This window comes from Emydura macquarii, unplaced genomic scaffold (genome assembly GCF_026122565.2).
Source record: "Emydura macquarii macquarii isolate MOO-44397 ecotype Brisbane River unplaced genomic scaffold, CSIRO-AGI_Emac_v2 contig_1300, whole genome shotgun sequence".
NCBI classification, from domain to species: Eukaryota; Metazoa; Chordata; order Testudines; family Chelidae; genus Emydura; species Emydura macquarii.
The window spans coordinates 1,477,634-1,495,802 of record NW_027131437.1 but is presented as its reverse complement, the minus strand read 5'-3'; the positions used below and the strand labels follow the sequence as shown (position 1 = coordinate 1,495,802).

The 18,169-nt window shown below is 70.1% G+C and overlaps 3 protein-coding genes across 7 annotated transcripts in view; 1 reads left to right on the top strand and 2 right to left on the bottom strand.

Annotated features, from left to right (window-relative positions):
* Positions 1–5,867: 5,867 nt before the first annotated feature.
* On the bottom strand, positions 5,868–14,122 carry PRR30 (proline rich 30). Its single transcript, XM_067550559.1, has 6 exons — positions 14,018–14,122; positions 13,436–13,484; positions 13,284–13,341; positions 12,734–12,835; positions 11,655–12,238; positions 5,868–9,692 (listed from the first exon to the last, which is right to left on the bottom strand). Exons 1-6 carry the CDS (start codon positions 14,120–14,122, stop codon positions 6,907–6,909), a joined length of 3,684 nt encoding a protein of 1,227 aa, XP_067406660.1. The 3' UTR covers positions 5,868–6,906.
* Positions 14,123–14,193: 71 nt separating this feature from the next.
* OST4 (oligosaccharyltransferase complex subunit 4, non-catalytic) lies at positions 14,194–15,361 on the top strand. Its single transcript, XM_067550561.1, has 3 exons — positions 14,194–14,337; positions 14,681–14,808; positions 15,229–15,361. The coding sequence occupies exon 2, from the start codon at positions 14,682–14,684 to the stop codon at positions 14,793–14,795; it is 114 nt and encodes a 37-aa protein (XP_067406662.1). The 5' UTR covers positions 14,194–14,337; position 14,681; the 3' UTR covers positions 14,796–14,808; positions 15,229–15,361.
* Positions 15,362–16,701: 1,340 nt separating this feature from the next.
* Positions 16,702–18,169, bottom strand: part of AGBL5 (AGBL carboxypeptidase 5) — a 43,654-nt gene continuing 42,186 nt past the window's right edge. For all 5 annotated transcript variants that reach the window (XM_067550496.1, XM_067550497.1, XM_067550498.1 and 2 more), the window contains 2 exons: positions 18,071–18,162; positions 16,702–17,788 (listed from right to left, as the gene is read on the bottom strand). In XM_067550496.1, the coding sequence (XP_067406597.1) occupies positions 17,711–17,788; positions 18,071–18,162 (170 nt within the window). In that variant the 3' untranslated portion in view covers positions 16,702–17,710. The remainder of the gene's footprint in view (positions 17,789–18,070; positions 18,163–18,169) is intronic.

Below are 18,169 nucleotides of genomic sequence, written 5' to 3'. Positions count from 1 at the left end.
CAACTCCACGGATACACATGCACCATTCACACACACACATGCACAGCTCCCCCACAGATACACACACCCCTCAAATAAAGAGATACCCCCTCCACACACATATGGATACCCAGGCCCACAGATTCCCCCCCTTCCCCCCCCCCCCCCCCGGCCGTGCACGCACACACACACACACACACACAGACGTGAATGGTAATTGGGACTTGTTTAAATACACTTTACTGGATTCCCAAAATGCAAGGAAGAAGGTCATATGAGTTAAAAAAACAAACAAACTGGTTTAGAAGGCAATATATATATATATATATAGAGAGAGAGAGAGAGCTGCCTTAATTTCCCATCTAAACTAGGATTTATATACATGTAACAAGTGGAATAGAGGGAAAGTTACCAGTAATGACTATAAATCAGAAGCTAAAAATTGTAGATAATTGATAAAGGAAGCAAAGGGACACAAGGAGAAATCTATATTCCAGCAAAGTTAAGGACAAGAAGGAGTTTTTTAAGTATACTGGAAACAAAAAGAATCCTAACAATGGTATTGGTCCATTACTAGTTGGAAATGGTAGAATTATCAATAGTAAAGCAGAAAAGGAAGACGTATTCAATAAATATTGCTGCTTTATTTGGGAAGAAACCAGATGATATAGTCAACTCATATGATAACACTCGTTCCATTCCACTGGTAGCTCAGGAGGATGTTACAATGTAGCAGTTAGACATTTTTAAATCAACAAGGCTGGATAACTTGCATCCAAGAGTTTTAAAAGAGCTGGCTGAGGAGTTCATAATGTTGACTTTCAATAAGTCTTGGAAACCCGGGGAAGACTAGAAGAAAGCTGATGTTGTGCCAATTATTTATAAAATGTAAATGGGATGATCCAGGTATACATAGGCCTGGGAGTCTGACATTGATCCTAGGCAAGCTAATGGTGTGATTGATAGGACTTGAGTATTAACAAATTAAAGGCAAGTAATGTCAATAATGCAAATCACCATGGGGGGAGTATGGAAAATAGATCTTGTCAAACTAACACGATTATCTTTTTTGATGAGATTACAAGTTTGGCTGATAATTCTCTCTCACACACGCGCGCGCGCGCGCGCACACACACACACACACACACACACACACACGGCGCGTGCTGAGGTAACAGCCAGCTTTCGTGAAGGCGGTTGACTTGGTATCGCAGGAGATTATCATTAAAACACTAGTCGCAGTCATGCTGAGTCACAGCAGTGTCCATCTCGCGCCTCGTGTTCTGGCTCCAGCGTGGCCCCGTACCAGAACTCAAGGGGAGTGCCCAGAACAGAGCAACTATGGCGTGAGCCACTCCGCTTTCTCGTCAGAGCTTTAGGGTCGCGCCCCCCCCAGCATGGGGTGTGTCCCTGACCTTCTTGGCTGCCAGTCATTGACTGACCCAACCTCCATAAACCTACCTGGTTTGTTTTTGACCCCAGTTATACTTTTTCAATGAACATAGCGCACGTTACATGGCTGAAAAACTGGCTCACTGATAAATCTCACCATTTAACCAGAGCCTTGTCCCTGCGTGGGTGTTTCCAGCAGGGATCGGTGCTTGGCCTCACGCTACGTAATGCCTTTATTAATGACCGGGAAGAAAACGAACTAAATCAGTGCAGAGCGAGGCCAGGTCACGGATACTGAGCGAGGTGGGTCAGTTGATAAACTGGTCGCACGCAAACACGTGCAGCCTGCAGCCCCCCAGCCCAGTCCACAAAGACCCCTTTGTCTGGGCCGGCTGCCCCTTCCCGGCTCTGATCCCGAGGGGCGCACCGCTCACGCTGCCAGCCCGGACGCCTGCCTGTGGGGCAGCGAGGGGCTGACACAGCCCCCCCACACACACCTGGCTGGCCCCCCCCCCCCAGGGCAGCAGGGCTCAGCGCTGGGGGGACATTCAGGCAGAGGAGGCCCTGAGAACCTCCATGGCTCCCTGCAGCCCCTCCCCCTGCGAGCAGCCCCCATCTCAGAGCCCCGTGACCCCCAACTGTCCCCATGCAGCCCCACCTCAGGGCCCCGTGACCATGCAGACACACAGGAAGGGCAAAGGCCTGGTAGCTTCAGCTGCCCTCTTCTCCCTAGGGCTGACACCGCCCTCCCCCCCCCCCAATATCCCCATACAGACCCATCTCCATGGCAGGGATCAACAACCCCCAGGAGACACCCCCCCCCCCCCCGATGCACCCATGTCCCTGCTGGGGCCCCCTCGAGCTGTGTCCCCTCCCTTCATACATGGGGGCAGCGGTGTGGCGCTGGGTGGCATCGCGGGCACCACACCCCATGGAGCCTGGCCGCCAGGGAAGCAGCACACTCGGAACGATCGGCCTGGACACGGGGGCGGGGGGGGGCTGCACTGTGTGCACCAGCCGGGGGGGCGGGGGGGGGCTGTGCATGCCGGGGGGGGGAGGGGGAAGGATGGGGGGAGGGGGAGGCGAGGGTGTCCGTGTGTGTGTGTGTGTGTGTATAGTGGTGTGTGTGTGTGTAAAACCAAGCCTGGGTGAGTGTGTGAGCACTGTGTGCCCCACCCCCACTCCCTGCCTGCATGGGTTCCCAGCTGGGTGTGACCGGAGGGGGGGGGGCTGAGGGGTTGGGGGGGGGGGGGGGCCTCAGAAAAGCTCAGGGTGCGGGCCGGACGCCCAGCCCCTCCCGAGCAAAGGGCCCTGGCTGGATGTCTGGGGTCAGTGTTGTTACTCCGCTGACCGGGGGGGGGGGGGGGTTGGTACCAAGCGGGGCAGCCAGGGCAGGAGCTGGGCCCCCCGACCCGTGCAGGGCTGGGACACAGCCCCAGACTCACACCCGCATGCAGCCCACAGAGGCAGCGTTTCCCAGCGTCTGGGCGTGCCCCCCGAGGTTCCCTGCCGCCCCCCAAGCCCCCATTGCTGTGGGGTCTGGCAGGCGCCTGCGTCAGGAGGCTCCGGGAAGGGCCTGCGGCCGCGCTGACTTTTCACAGGCCTCGCAGCCCCCCCCCCCCCCCCCGGCGGACCCGGCCACGTTGGCTCAAACCCCTCTTTGGAGGCAGCTAATTATAGCCCGGCGTGGCGTGGCAGGAGGCCAGGCCCTGCCTTTGGCTGCGCGTGGGCCTGGGGTGCTGGGCGGGCGTGGGGCACCGCCAGCGCGCCGCAGGAGGGGTAGCCCGGCGCTGGGATGGCAGGGCAGCGGGTCGGGCTGAGGGGCACTGCACCAGGTGCGGGCAGGGCGGGGGGTCACTGAGCCCAGGGCCCGGCTCCCAGGGCCCGGCCCAGCTGTGGGGTTTCCAGCACGCCACACATGGGGATTTTTCTCCCAGCGCTGCATGAGTCACGTCCTGTCCTGCGGGCGCTGGCCTGGCGCTGGCCCAGCCTTTCCCAGCAGACGCTGCTGCCGCCTGGGGTCCCCCTGGGGCGGCTCTGGCCCGAACCCCGCGCCCAGACGCCCCGTCCCGCCGGCGGCCCAGCGATGCCCTGTGACCGGGGCCCCACGTGGGGCAAGGCAGCGAGTGAGCCTGGCCCATGGGGCACAAGCTGGAGCCACATGAGCGGGGGGGGGGGGGGGGGAGGCCCTGCCCCCCTCCTCACCCCGTGACACGCCCCCCCTGCCCTGGGCCAGTCTCGCCTGCCCCTGCGCTGCTCATGCAGCCGTCCCCCCCCCCCACTCGCTCTATTCCCCCCCCCCCCACACACACACACACCCGGCCCTGCCGCTCTGCCCAGCCGGAATAGGGGCCCCCCCCCCCCCATCAACCCAGCGCCAACGGGCCCCAGTACCCCACCCACTGTGGGGCTGCCCCCCCGAGGACCTGCCCCCCCGCCGCAGGGAGGGAGCGGCTTGTGCTGGGGACTGGCACCGCTCAGCAAAACGACCCCCCGCAGCTCCTTCCCCCCACCGTGGAGGGCTGGATGGGGGTGTTGGGGGGGGGGGGCAGAGCTGGGACGGGGCGTTGGGGGGGGGGACAGGATGGGACGGGGGCTCTGGGGGGGGGGGGCAGACGTGGCGCCCCCTGCTGGACGGAGCCGCCCCTGCAGTGGGTCCCTGGGGCCCCTCCCTGCTGCGGGGGGGCGGTGGCGGGGGCTCCCCTGAGCGCGGACCGCGCCTGAGCCCGGCCAGCCGCGCCGCCTGCCCTTGTATGGAGACAGCGGCCGGCCGGCGGGGGGGGGGGGGCGGGTTGGGGAGGGGCGTCTGCTCTGGCACAGCCGCTGTGGGGCGGGCCGGGGAGCACAGCCCCCCTCCCCCATTCCGGGAGGGGCGCGGCGGGGGTGGGGACCCAATGATGCTCACCCCGAGGATCGCTGCCCCCCCCCGGCTGGGACCAGCTCCGCTGGGGGGGGGGGGCGGTACCGAGAGCAGCTGGGCCGGGGGGAGCTGGTTCCAATCCGGGCCAGGCAGGGACTCGCGCGGGGGGGGGGTTCCCCCGATTGTAGGGGGTCTTCGGGGTGCCCAGGTTACAAAGCAACCCCCCCCCCCGGGGCTCCCCGCTACATCCCAGGTGTGGGAGCCCTGGCTGGGGGGCTCCCAGCAGGGGGCTGTGTGGGGAGGGGGGTGGGGTGCTGACTGTGGGGGGCAGGCTCCCGGGGGGGCTGTTTTCATTAACCCTGTGTGTGCTGGGTGCCCTTGAAGCCAGGCTGGGGGGCAGTTACTTGGCAGGTGGGGGGGGGCCGGGCTCTCACCCTCCCCTGCACTGGGACCCCCATCTCCCCACACACTCCCTGCCCTCCCAGGGCTGTCTGCGGGTTTGCCACAGCACCTGTCATTGGGGGGGGGCACCGGGCTGGGTGCCCAGGCCTGCCCTCTGCCTCCCCCCCCCCAACGAGGGCCGCAGATGGAGCCGGTCTGAGTTGGGGGTCACGGGCCCTGTGCGGTGGGGGCCGCTGGTGCCCCTGCTGGCATTTCTGAGCCCGCTTGGGCCAAGCAGGGCGCCGTGGGGCTCAGGGCCCCCCCGCAACTGGGCCCCCCAACCAGGCCCCCCAGGTACCGGCCTCCGCAGGGAACAGGCCGGAGAGCAGCTGGCTAGAACCCGGAGCCACCGCAGCCAGGCAGGGAGCCGGGCACAGAGCGGGTGGGGGACAGCTTTGCACAGAGGGTGACAGGGGGGGGGGGCCTCAGAGTGGCCGTGGGCAGGGCTGGCACAGCTGGGGGGGCAGGGCTGGCACAGCTGGGGGCTGTGGGTCAGGACTGAGGGGCACAGGCAGCGCGGGGGGCTGGGGGGGACGGGAAGCCGGCTGTGCTGGGCTGTCGGCGGATTTCCTCTGCTGAGTGAGCAGCCTGGGGTCAGGTGTGCTGGAGGACAGAACTGTCGTCCCCCCCCCCCCCCATCATTACTCTGCAGCAGGACCCCGCCCCCGCCTGGCCCATGGGCCCCACAGGATGGGGTCAGGGCTGGAGAAGCCCAGCAGGGCCCATCCCTTGGTCCCAGCCCCCCCCCACACCTCCCCCCAGCACACACAGGCACCCTGCCCCGAGCCGAGTCAGCTCCCCCAGCACGCGTCTGCCTGGCGCACACTGGCCGTGGGGCCGCGAAGCAGAGGAAACACCTGGCCGCAGCAGGGCCTGGCGCCCGCCCCGCACTGGGAAGGATGGGACGGGACGGGACGGGCTGGGGAAATGGGCCTGGTCCCCGCCCTGGGCTGGGATCCCCCCTGCGCTGGCTGGAGCGCTCAGGCTGTCCGGGCCAGCTGGCAGCTGGGGGAGGCGGGGGCCGGGAACGGGACCATGGGGCTCGTCGGGGAGCAGGTCCCACCACCCCGCCCGCGGCTCTGTCTCGCTTTGGGCCACAGGACGCTCCTGCATGGAGCCAGGAACATCGAGCCCCGCATCCTGCCTGCTGCACCACATGGTCAGGCCCCCCATCCCTGAGCACAGCCCCGGCGGGTGCTGGCCATGGGGCGAGGGCACGGTCCTGATCCCAGCCCCCCCATGCAGGGCTGCAGTTCCCGCACACATCCCGTTCTCACCTCGAGCCAGCACTGGGGGGGCAACGCCACCCGCCTGCCCTGGACCCAGCCCCACTCTACGGGGCGACTCCCGACCTCTGACCCTCTCCCCAGCTGGACCCATCTCCCTGCCGGGGAGCCAGAGTTGCCCTGAACCGCCCCCCCAACAGTCTCTGCCCACCGCCACAGGATTTGGCCCATCCAGATATCCGCAGGCCCTCCTCCACACAGCTGCCCTCCCAGCGCCAGCGACTCGGCCCCGCGCCCTGCAGGGCCCAGGCGAGAGGACGCGGCTGGTGCAGTAGGAACGAGCTGCAGGCTCAGCCCCGTGCTGGTGGCGCTGCCCCAGCCCCAGCCCCGGCCCCGGGGTGTGGAGAGGCCCGCAGCCAGGCAGGGCCCGGGGAAAGCCCATGGGCGGGCGGCCAGGCACTGCCCCTGGGGGCGGGTGGTTAGACAGGCTGGGGCAGAACTGGCTTGTTGCCGGGCCAGCAGCGGGAGGGTGGGTGCCCAGCTCTGTCCACACGGGGTGCGATGCTTTGGGGGGGTCTCTGGAGCGCTTTCAAAGCCTGGCTGCTATTAAACTGCAGCCTGCGGTCCCTGGGGCGCTGAGCACCCCCACTGCGGCTGGACACGGCGCAGGGGTCCCTGCCTGAGAGCACGGCTGGGCCCCCCCCGTGGTTACACAGGGGGTCCCCCTTCTTCCCCCCCTGCGAGGAGGGCGGAGCCAGCAGTGGTGGCTGCGGGCGCGTGGGACCAGGAGCAGGGAGTCTGGGCCCCAACCTGCCTCCCCCCAGGCAGAGCTGGGCCCCCCTGGCAGGGATGGGGCAGCCCCACACACGTTACGCGATGGAGCCACGGGTCCAGCTGAGTTTATTTGCCTCCAGCCCAGACGAGCAGGTGGAGGGGGCGGGAGGTGTCCTGGCAGCCCCCCCCGCACTGCCACGCTGCCGCTCCAGCCTGGCTTCCCCGGGGCTCGGCTCAGCTGGAAACCTTGGTGCCCCGGGAATGCCCGCTGGGGGCTGGCTGAACCGGGAGCCCCCCTGCTCTCCTGGGCGGGACGCTGGCTTTGCCTCTGCCCCACAGCTTGGCCCAGGCCCGCTGAACAGAGACCCACAGTTTCTGGAGGACGGTGTCTGCTGTAGCCGGGGCTGGGCGAGGCGCGGACCCGGCTCTCCGTGGTGCTGCTGCTGGCCGGGGCTGGCTCCGGGGCACAGGTGTCCGTGTGGCTGTGCTGGGCGGGGAGCGGAGGGCACAGCTCTGGGTTCTCGGTGGCCTCGGGTCCCAGCGGGGCTCTGTGGGCCTGGCCTTCCCGGCTCCGGGCAGCTCCACGGCGCTGCCAGCGGCAGAACCCAGCTGGCTGAAAGGAGCCTGGCTCCCAGCCCCTGCCCAGCCCGTGGCCTCCTGCTGCAGGAGGGGCAGCACCCCCGGGCCCGAGCGAGGCGCGGCTGGGCATGGGCAGACCCTGGGCCTGGCAGCCTGGCTACATGCCCGGCAGGGAGGCTGCTCTCCGGGGCGTCGGACACCCAGGGCCCCCTCCGGGCCCTGCTGCTTCGTGGGCTGCCCGAGGCCGCCGGGCACCTCCTCCCAGGCCGTGCCCAGCCCCAGCTGGCTGGGGGGCTCCGCCGTCAGCTGCCACTTCCTGGCTTCTTTCCTCTTGACCTTCAGCAGGAAGCCCAGGCTCAGGCGGAGGCGGCCTGCCTGGCTCCCCCCGACGCTCAGCTTGGGGTAGACGACGAGGCGGGGGCCGCGCTGGCCCCGGGGCGCCGGGTGCTGGGGGCAGACGCCGCCCTCCAGGCAGCAGCCGCACGGCAGGCACACGGGGTACTCCACGCTCAGCCGGCCCCGGCCCAGGAGCCGCAGCTGCAGGTCCCGCGCGGCCCGTTCGGGGCCAAGCGAGCGGACAATGGCACGGGCCAGCCACTCGGGGCTGGCAGAGGCACCCGGGGGGGGCCCAGCCCCGGGGAGGGGCAAGGGGCCCTCGCTGCCCCGTGCCTCCAGTGTGGGGTGAGTGTCTGTCCTCAGGATGGTGCCCGTCTTCGGTTGCTGCTGCCCCCTGCCTGGGGCCCGGCTCTGGGATGTGATGGTGGCGCGCTTCAGCTGGGGGGCAGCCCCATGGCGGTGGGGTGGGACACGGTCTCCCCTGCTGCTTCCATGCTGCACAGGCCGCAGGGCGTGCCGTGAGCCGCTCCGGCCCCTGGGCCGCACTACGCTGCCCTCTTCCTCTCCGGCAGCCCTGGATCCCGGCGGGTCCGTTGCCCTGGGGAGCAGCTTGGAGGCTGGGTGTGCGGCCCCTGGCCTCCCCGGACCGGGCACCTTCAGCAGGGAGGGGTCAGAGTCAGCCTTCTTGAAACTGAGCTGGCATGGGGGCCGGCTGCCTGGTGCGTGGCCCGGGGTGGGCGGCGGGCTGGCTGGTGCGTGGCCCGGGGTGGGTGGCAGGCTGGATGCTCTGTGGCCTGGGGTGGGCGGCCGGCTGGCTGATGCGTGGCCCGGGGTGGGCGGCCGGCTGGCTGATGTGTGGCCTGGGGTGGGCGGCCGGGGGGCGGATGGGTGGCCCGGGGTGGGCGGCCGGCTGGCTGATGTGTGGCCCGGGGTGGGCGGCCGGCTGGCTGATGCGTGGCCCGGGGTGGGTGGCTGGCTGGATGCTCTGTGGCCTGGGATGGGCGGCCGGCTGGATGCTGCATGGCCCAAGGCCTTGGGCGGCTGGTGCAGAGGCTGGCTGGATGCTGCGTGGCCCGGGGTGGGCGGTCGGCTGGCTGGTATATGGCCCGGGGTGGGCGGCCGGCTGGCTGGTGCGTGGCCCGGGGTGGGTGGCCGGCTGGCTGGTGCGTGGCCCGGGGTGGGCGGCCGGCTGGATGCTCCGTGGCCCGGGGTGGGCGGCCGGCTGGATGCTGCGTGGCCCGGGGTGGGTGGCTGGTGCAGAGACTGGGGGGCCTGCATGTGGCCCGGGGCAGGTGGTTCTCCGGCTGGCACATGGCCTGGGGCAGGCGGCATGAAGCGAGGCAGCGAGGCCTGGACTCTCCCGGGCAGCCCCCAGCAGCGCTGGGCTTGCAGGGTGACGAGATGGGACTCCAGTTCCCGCTGGGTGCCCCTGCTGAGGAAGGGCAGCTCCTGGGGGGCGACGGTCACCTCCCGGGGAGGCCGGGGGGGCAGGGCGCCAGGGCGGGGGGCCGGGGCCAGGAAGGCGGCCAGGGAGCGCTGCGGGAGGGAGGGCAGGCCCCAGCTGTGCTGCAGCCTCTTGCTGCGGACGTGCCACTCCAGGCTGCTGCGGGCGGTGGGGCTCAGGAAGGGGGTGTCCTGCTCGGTCAGCTCCACCTCGGGGGCCCCCCTGGCGCGGGGGGCAGGCAGGCGGGGGGCGCGGGGCAGCAGCAGGGCCAAGGACGGCAGGTGCAGGGCGGGCGGCCCCGACAGCGCGCGCAGCCCCTTCTGTCGCAGGTGGAGTTCGAGGCGCCGCACCGCCTCCGGCTCCAGGGCCGGGCACGTGCTGGGGCGCGGCTGCCGGTGCCTCTGGCCGGGGCGCAGCAGCTGGGGCAGGGCCGGCGGGTGCCGTGGACGAGCGGCTCCTTGCGACACACTCACCGCGGTGGGCACGGCCCCGGCTCTGATCTCCAGACACTTCCGGGCCGCGTGGAGCTGCAGCCTGGCAGCCGCCTGCAGGCTCAGCCTGCCCAGGACAGCGGGGGCGAGGGCGAGGGTGCAGCCAGCGTCTCCGGGGGGCAGCGCCAGGGGGCAGATGCAGGGCTCCTGGCTCCGCCGGGCGTCAGCACCTGAGGGGGCAGGAGAGAAGGGTGAGCAGCTGCGGGGCCCCACAGCTCAGGGCTCCCACGGGCTGCCTGGCCAGGGACCCCACCCTCCCCCCGGGAGCGTCACATGGAATCGGGGGGCAGCCAGCCTGCCCCGTCCCCGTGCTCCAGCTGGCGGAATCCAAGTGGACCCGGCCCCATCGGCCCGCAAAGGAGCCACGGCCCCACGCTCCAGGCCAAAGTCTAGGGGCGCCAACCCCGCTCTGCCCCACAGCCCACCCGTGGCCCCTCTCCTTACAGTGCCAGGTCCCCCCTTAGAGCTCCGGGGGCCCCCCAGCCCCCCATTGAGGCTAGGGAGCCCCCACCCTGTGCTGGCTGAGGCCTGGTAAACGGCAAAGGCTCACAAAGGTGCCACCGTGCCCGGGGCAGGGGAACCCCAGCCCCCCATACGGAGCATTGCCCCCTAGGCAGCACAAAGGGCCCGACCATACGGACTGGGCTGGGGTCCAGGAGCCGGCTGCAGGCCCCGAGCCCCTGGCCGGATCCCCCGGGCAGCTGCCATCACCTAGAGCTCTGCGTGCAGCCCGCCCTGCCAGGCTCCTCCTCGCCAGGACAGAGGCGGCCTTGTGTAGTGTAGACGGGCCCTGCCACGCACCCTGTACCTAGTGTAGACGGGCCCTGCCACGCACCCTGTACCTAGTGCAGATGGGCCCCGCCCAGTACCCCACGCCTAGTGCAAACGCAGCCGCTGCCCAGGGCATGCTCCGGGACGGGGGGGGGTCCTGGTGCAGCACTTGTGACACTCCCCTGCCATCTGCAGGCGATGGCCAGGAGCGCGGCCTGGAGCCCGGCGAGCGCCCCCGGCAGCGGGGCTCCCCCCTCCTCCCACCGCCCGGCAGGACCCCGCATGGGGCAGTTCGTGAGCCTGGCACTGGACCAGGGGGGTTACCGCAGCCAGGATGGTTACAGCCACAGTGTCGGAGGGCGGGTGGGGGGAGACAAGCGCTGGGGCCGCCGGCTGGGAGAGCGCTCTCCCCACTCCTGGCCCATCACCGTCGCGCCGGGGTGGCCTCCCACGACTCCATTCGTGGGGTCCAACTTTCCCAGGTACTCGGCTCCCCGCGTGTCCCAGGCCCGAGCCAGGGAGGACGGGGCTCTGCACCCAGGTGGCGCTGACCCGGCACTGGGGTCACCAGCCCCCAAAGGCCAGGCTCAGAAGGGCTCTAAATCCTTCCCTGCTGCCCAGGCGTGGGGCTCCTGTCGGCAGAGGGGGGCTGCTGGCCCTTTAAACAGGCCAAAAATCTGCCCCAAAGCCATGGACCCCGGGGGGCTGGAAGGTCTCGAGCGGGCAGGAGCCCCGGGGGCCCCACCCAGCCGGGTCCCAGTGCAGAGGAAGGGCCAACGCTGGGCGAAGGGGCAGGCTGGCGGGAGTCACAACTGGGAGCCAAGGCCCCAGGGTACCGCCCCTGCGCCCCTTGCAGCTAACCCTGCCCCCAGGCTCACAGGGCTGGGGCTTCTTCTCGCCCGGGGCTGGGAGCAGGAGGGTGCCGGGGAAGCCCCAGATGGGCCAAGGTGTCACTGCTTGTGCCCTTCCTTGCCTGCCCGGCCCTGGCTGCCCTCCACTGCGGGCTCCCCCTCTCCTGGCCCCCCGGGGGGTGAGCAGTGGGTCAGGATCTTGCTCTCGAGGCTGCGGACGGACCCCTGCCGCATGGCTGGGAACGCCGGGCACTGGGGTGGACGGGCCTGGGCAGCGCGGCCTCTGGGCCCGGCCCAGCGCTGTCCTGGGAGCGCCTCCCCAGCGCCTCCAGCTGGCACCCCAAGCCCTTCCCGGCCAGCGAGAGGCGGCCCAGCACGGCCCAGAGGTGTCTGCCGTGACGCAGGCCCAGGGCTCCGGGCTCTGCCGGGGACGCAGCAGGCTGGCACCAGCTCTCTGGGTCTCGGCCAGTCCATGGAGCCCGTGGTCTGGTTCTACGCCCTGCTCCGTACCTGTCTTCCCGGGACCGGAGCCGTGCAGGGGCGCGTGGGGGGCCGGGCAGAGGCAGCCCTCGTGGTGCAGCCGCTTGCTCTGCACGTGCCGGTCCAGCTCCTCCCGCCCCGCGGAGCTCAGGAAGGAGACCCTGCTCGTGCTGAACGTGACGCTGGCCCCACCGGCGCCGCTCGGCGGGTGCAGGGCGGGCGCGCGGGGGACCAGCCGGGCCAGGGACGTGGTGTGGGGTGTCGGACCCCCCCACAAGGCCTGCAGGTGCTTGCACCGCACGTTGAACTCCAGGCCCCGCGGTGCGACCTGGCCCAGCACCGGCAGCCGTGCACTGCGCGCCCGGTGGCGCCGTGGCCCCGTGGCAGAGGGCTTGGGGAGGGGCGATTGTCCTTGGGCGGCGGCAGCAGCTCCTGGGCAGCACGAGGGGTGCCATGGGCGAGGCAGCGAGCGTGCCGGGGGCAGGGGACCCCGGGGCTCCCACGGGGTCAGATTAGCTTCTCTTCCGCAGCAGCGACTGCAGCTGCCCAGCGAGGAGGGGCCGGAGTCCACAGAGCTGGAGGCATCGCTGGGGAACTCAGCCCGCCAGGCCACCCTGCGGGAGAGACAGACAGACAGACAGACGCCCAGCGAGGGACTGAGTGCATGGCATCGGCTGGGGCTGCAGGAGGGGGACCCAGGGCAGGCAGGGCCAGGGCTGGCTGCAGGGAGGGGGATCCGGGGTGGGCAGGGCTGACGGGAGGCGAGGGATCTGGGGTGGGCAGGGGGATCCGGGGAGGGACGGGTGGAAGGGAAGGCGGTCTGGGGTGGGGCAGCTGGCCGCAGGGCGGGGGATCTGGGGCGGGCTGGGACAAGGCTCGCCATGGGGCGGGATCGATGGTGGGGGAGGACAGGGCTGGCCACGGTGGTGTTTGCCTCGTGGGGCGCAGCGGGGGGCTCAGGACGTTCCAGGTGGGCTCGGGTGGGGATGGGCACCACCTGCCTGTCTGCATCGCAGGCGGGGAGTCCCGCACTCTGCCTTAGGGGTCCTGCCCCGGCGCCGGGCCCCTGCCCCCCGCCCGCCCCACTCGGCTGCCCCTTGCCGCCTTACGGGCTGGTGACTTTGCCCAGGTGCAGGGCGAGGCGCCACATGTGCCCCTCCACCACCCGCAGCGTGCGGCCCAGGGGCAGCTCCAGGGGCGGCTCCCGGCAGCTGCAAGAGAAGAGCAAGCTCAGGCGGGTTGTAAGTTCACCCCCGCCCGCAGATCCCTGAGATGGGGCCCGCCCCCCCTCCAGCCGCCCTGGGCCCCCCCCGTCTCAGGGCTCTGCGCAGACAGCTGGGACTGGCCCCATTGCCAGGTGCTGGCAGCCGGGCACAAGGACTCCCCTCGCGCGGCCCGCCGGGGGCAGCTGAAGAAGCCAGGCGGGGCTGGGGTGTGCAGGGGCTGGCGGGCCCGGGGCTGGACGGCAGCTGACAGGGGGCTGCAGACAGCGCGGCAGAGCCCCCGGGCACAGGGCCCCGGCACCCCACTGCAGCGTGAGCGGGCGCCAGGCGAGAGGATGGGCCCGAGGATGTGTGGGGGGGTGAGGCTCGGGGGCTGGGCTGGGAGCTGAGCGCTGCCGGCTGGTGGGAGGACAGGGGGTTGCTGGGGGTCGCGTACCTGGCCCCCTGAGACGTCTCCCTCCGCCCGGCTCCCTGCTCCCGGAGTGCGCAGGGGGCTGGAGGAGACACAAAGCAGAGGGTGAGCGGCCGGGGCTGCCCTAGGGTGCCCCAAGACCCACAGCTGTGTGTGTGTGGGGGGGACATGCTCACCTGGCCCTGCTCGCCGGCGGCCCCCCTGCCTCGCCCTCCTGCGCTGGGCCTGCCGGGGACACACGAGCGGCCTCACGTCTCCGCCAGGGACCCCCGCGCCCGCCCAGCTCCCCCCGCGCCCGCCCGACTCCCCGCCCCCAGCGCTGCCTCCCTGGGGCCGGCCAGGCCGGAGCTGGGCAGAGACGGGCACCCCCGGGGGCAGCTCCCCCCGCCCGTCGGTGCACGGCGCTGGACACGGCCGGGGCCAGCTGCAGATTCGCGGGGGGGCGGGCGCGGGGTGAAGCCGTGAGCAGGTTACGCTGCCCGAACCCGGCCCAGCCCCGCCGGGCCCGCCTCCCCGCTCCCGGCCCCGGGGCGCATCCAGACGAGCCCGCGCGCCGCCTGCTGCCCCCCCCTCCCTGGGGCCGGGCCCCGCCCCCACCCACGTGCCCCCCCCCCCCCGGGGGGGTGGGCCAGCCCCCGGCCGCGAGGGGGGGGGGGGGCGGCGGCGGGGGCGTGGCGGAGGCTGAGGCGGAGGGGGCGTGGCGAAGGCTGAGGGGGCGGGGCACGGCTCGGCACGGCTCGGCCCGGCCCGGCGCTCACCCCGCGGGCCGCCAGGCGGCGCAGCGCCCAGAGCCCGGCCAGCAGCAGCGCCAGGGGCAGCCCCGAGCCCAGGCTCGGCAGCGGCAGCGGCGGCAGCGCGAACATGGCGGGAGAGCGGCCGGCGGGAGAGCGGCGGGGCGGGGCCGGGCCGGCGCGTCATAGTGGGGGGCGGGGCTAGCGGGGGGGGGGGCTGGCCCCGCCCCGCGGACAGACTTTCCCGCCCCCTCGCCCCACAATGCACCGCGGCCGGAAGTCGCTCTGCCTGCAGCCGCCGGCGAGACGTGTCCGAATCCGGCCCGGGGCAGCCTCCGCGTGAGAGGGTGAGTGAGTGGGCGGGGCACCCCCCCGGCACCCCTCCCCCCGGGGCCCTCACCGAGACCCCCGCCCCCCTCGGCACCCCTCCCCCATGGCACCCCCTGGGACTGTGACCGAGACTGGCCCGGCCCGAGACCCCCCCGGGACCCCTCCAGGTCCCGCCCCCCATGGGACCCCCTCGGCCCAAGACCCCTCCCGGCACCCCCCGCCCTGCCCCCCATGGACCCTGACCGAGACTGGCCTGGCCCGGCCCGAGACCCCCCCGGCACCCCTCCCCCCATGGGACCCCCCCGGCCCGGCCCGGCCCGGCCCGGCCCGGCCCGGCCGCGCTGACCCGCTCTCCCGCAGGATGGTCACCGACGTGCAGCTCGCCATCTTCGCCAACATGCTGGGCGTGTCGCTCTTCCTGCTCGTGGTTCTCTACCACTACGTGGCCGTCAACAACCCCAAGAAGCAGGAGTGAGGGGCCCCCCCAGGTAAGGCCCAGCCCGGCCCGGCCCCCTGCTCCCGCTCGCCAGGAGGCTGCCCCCAGAGTGCACGGCTGGGCCCCGGGGAGCCGGGCTGGGCCCCGACCCACGCCGCTGGTAAAGCCTCGCTGGCCCTAAGCATCGTGGCACCCATGGGGCCAGCTCACGTCCAGCTTCTGGAGCGAGACGCCCCGTGGCCCCGGTCGCTGAGCCTGGGCAGTGGCCCGTGTCTAGCTGCAGCTGGTTTCCGTGGCAGGGCCTGCCCGGGGCACTGCAGTTCCTGCAGACTAGTGGGGTCGTGGAGGCAGCCCTCCGGCTATGGGGCTGGGCAGGCCCCAGCACTGGCCCCCTTGCCCTTAGCGAGGCTGGGCTCACCTCACCTCCTGGGTGGCCCTGGTAGCCTGAACCTTTGTTCGTTTGCCCCGACAGAGCAAGAGCCGGGAGCACCGCCAGCCGGGCCGTGGCCGGACACAGCTGCCTGCTGCGGCATGGCTCCACGCCCTGCCTGCTGTCTCCTGGCACAGAGCCAGCCCCCTGCACCCCAATAAATGGCTAGAACCTCCCTCCGGCGTGGGCGCCTTGCTGTGGCTCCGGTGCACTCCCAGCCCTGCGCTGCGGGCAGCTGGCAGGTGAATTCAGGGGGATGGGTCCTGCCTGGCCCCCATGCCTGGGACAGTTACGGACACCTCTGAAAGCTACGGAGTAGGCCGGGGAGTGTGGCTCCTCCACCGAGGAGAGGAGCCCTTCAGCTGGGGAGCCCTGCTTAGACTTGTCAGAGCAGTGCTGGGTGCAGCCAGCGCCAGGTCGATCCCCAGGCCAGCAGGGACCCTCCTCATCTGGCCTGGATCGCGCAGGCCACAGACCTGCCCCACCAGGACCGCCGAGCAGCGCTGGTACCGGCGGGATTTAAAGTGTCCAGCTGTGGAGAATCCAGCACAGCCCTGGGGAATTGTCCCAGGAGCTAGTTACCTAGTTACCGTCCCGCTTCAGCATTTAGGCCTCATTTCCTGTCTGAATTTGTCTAGCTGCAGCTTCCGGCCACGGGCCTGTGTGAGCTCTTTCACGGCTCATCACCTATTCCCCATGGCGGTGCTCTGCCGGGGTCACGGCCCCCGTAAACCTGTCCCAGCTACGCAGACCCCCGAGCCCAGCCTGTCCTGGCAAGACAGCCTGTCCCCTCCGTTTATCAGCATCCCTCCCCCCTGGTGAACACCAGCAGTGGTCGCACCCGGGCCCCCTGCGGAGGTGAAATGACCTCTGCTGCTACACACACGCCCCCGTTCCTGGCTCCCAGCACTGCACCCACAGCTCATTTCCCCCCCACGCTGCAGGCTGGGGCGTCGCAGGCGTAGGGCTGAGCTGTGCTCATGGGCCCCGCTGTGAGGGGGCCTGGCCCAGAGCTTCCCCCAGGCTATTCCAGCTGGCAACGCCTCCTGTTCTCCACAGCAGAGCCAGCCCCTGCCCTGCATTGCCCAGCCACCTGCCCCGAACCCTCCTGGGCTCACCTCACACGCCCCGGCTGACAGCAGTCCAGGCTCTGCCCAGCTACAAAGCTTCCTTCTCCTCCTCCCCCCCCCCCCCCCGGCTGTGTGGGGGCACTGCATGCAGGCTGCATTAACCCCCCCCCCCCCCCCCCTTCCAAGGGAGGCAGAAGAGGCCCTTGGTGCTCCTGCCCTTCCCCCCCCCACTCCAGTGCAGCCTGCGGCCCTGCTGCTGACCATGGACAGGGCGCTCTGCCCCTGCGTGTCCCTGCCTTCGGGGCTCAGCAGTGCTCTGCTGCTCTGGGCACGGGTGGGAGGCCTGCCCCAGCTGTGGCGGGGTTGCAGCCCCACAAGTCGGTGGGGTGCCTGGCACAGACAGTGGCGCTCAGGGAACATTTCTTCCAAACAAACTTTAATAGAAACACGTTACGAGACAAAACTCTCATAAAAATAGCTTCCAACCCATGAAGGAGGGTGCAGCGCTGGCTGGCTCTCGCCTGGCAGGGTGACTCCAGGCCTGCCCCTGCCCTAGACCTGCCCCCCCTGAGTTGTACTTAACAAGGCGGGCACGGTCCCCGCCTTGGCCAGCCTGGGGCCCAGGCACACGGATGGGAGCTGACCTGCAGCTCCAGGGCCCTGCTTGGTTCTCGTTTGGAGTCAGCTGCTGCAAGCCTCCAAAGTTCACAAGCTGTCCCCACAGGGTGTGGCGGGGAGAGCGAGCCTGGGACGTGAGCCCGCTGAGGTGCCGCCAGCAGCATGCTGTGCCCCAGGAGATGCCCATGGACGCTGCCTCGAGTTGCTTCACAGCCCTGGGGGTGTGGGGCAAGGACCAGGCCCTGCAGCAGGACAGCTACTGTGGGAGACACCACCCCAGCAAACTGTGCTGCAGCAGGCCGGGTCCCCCCAGGAGCTGCCCTGGGCTGGGTTCTGAGAGACCTGGGACCCCAGCCTAGCCGGTGGAGGGGGAGAAGGACCATGCCCGCTGGGACTCCCTGGCACAAGCTGGCCCGTTGCTAGAAATCTCCCTGCCCCCGGCAGAGGGGCCTGTGGAGGAGGTTAGCGGGGACAGGGGACAAGCTGCATAAGTGGGGTGGGCTCTGGGACTAGCTGGGAGCCCCGCACTGGGTCCCTGCAGGTCCCCCTCAGCTATGTGGAGCAGCTCCAGCAATGGCCAGGCAGGCGGCCCGCAGGGCGAGGCCCAGGCTCTCCCTCAGTGACACAGCTTTGGTTTGCAAGGGGAGGCTGCAGCAGCCCCCTAGGCGGGGTGGGGACCCTGAGCTGCGCGGCTCTGCCTGGCAGCCCCCTGCAGCAGAGCAGCTCCGGGGCAGGTGCTGCACCCAGCTAGAGATGGCCACGGCGCGTGCAGGCACGCTGGGCCTGGGCTGCAGGGCCCCCTGCAGACACACGGCGCTCAGAGCTGGTGGCTGCAGTCAGGCTTCAGTGCAGAAGGACAGGATCTTGTGGTAGGAGCTGAGTGGGGACGAGTCTGCGGCCCGGCTGGGCAGATGCTGCAAGACAAAAATAGGCTCAGTAGGCTGGGAGGGGGGCTCTGCGGCAGGGGGAGTACCCCAGCTGGGAGGGGGGCTCTGCGGCAGGGGGACCGCCCCGGCTCGGGGGGCGGGGAGGGGGGCTCTGCGGCAGGCTGAGCGCTCGCTCTCAGCCAGCAAGGGCAGGGTCACGCAGCAGCTCTGGGGCCATGGCTGCCTGCCCCGGAGCACAGCGAGCAGGTGGCAGCACTGGAGACGTGGGTTCCCCAGCACCCCCCACCCTGTCTGCGTGGGGCCCAGTACCTCGCTGAGCAGGCCCTCGGGGTCCTCACAGTTGAAGAGTGGCTCTGTTGTCTGCATCCCCCCACTGAGCGCCGGAGCCTCCGCTGGGAACGCTGCACG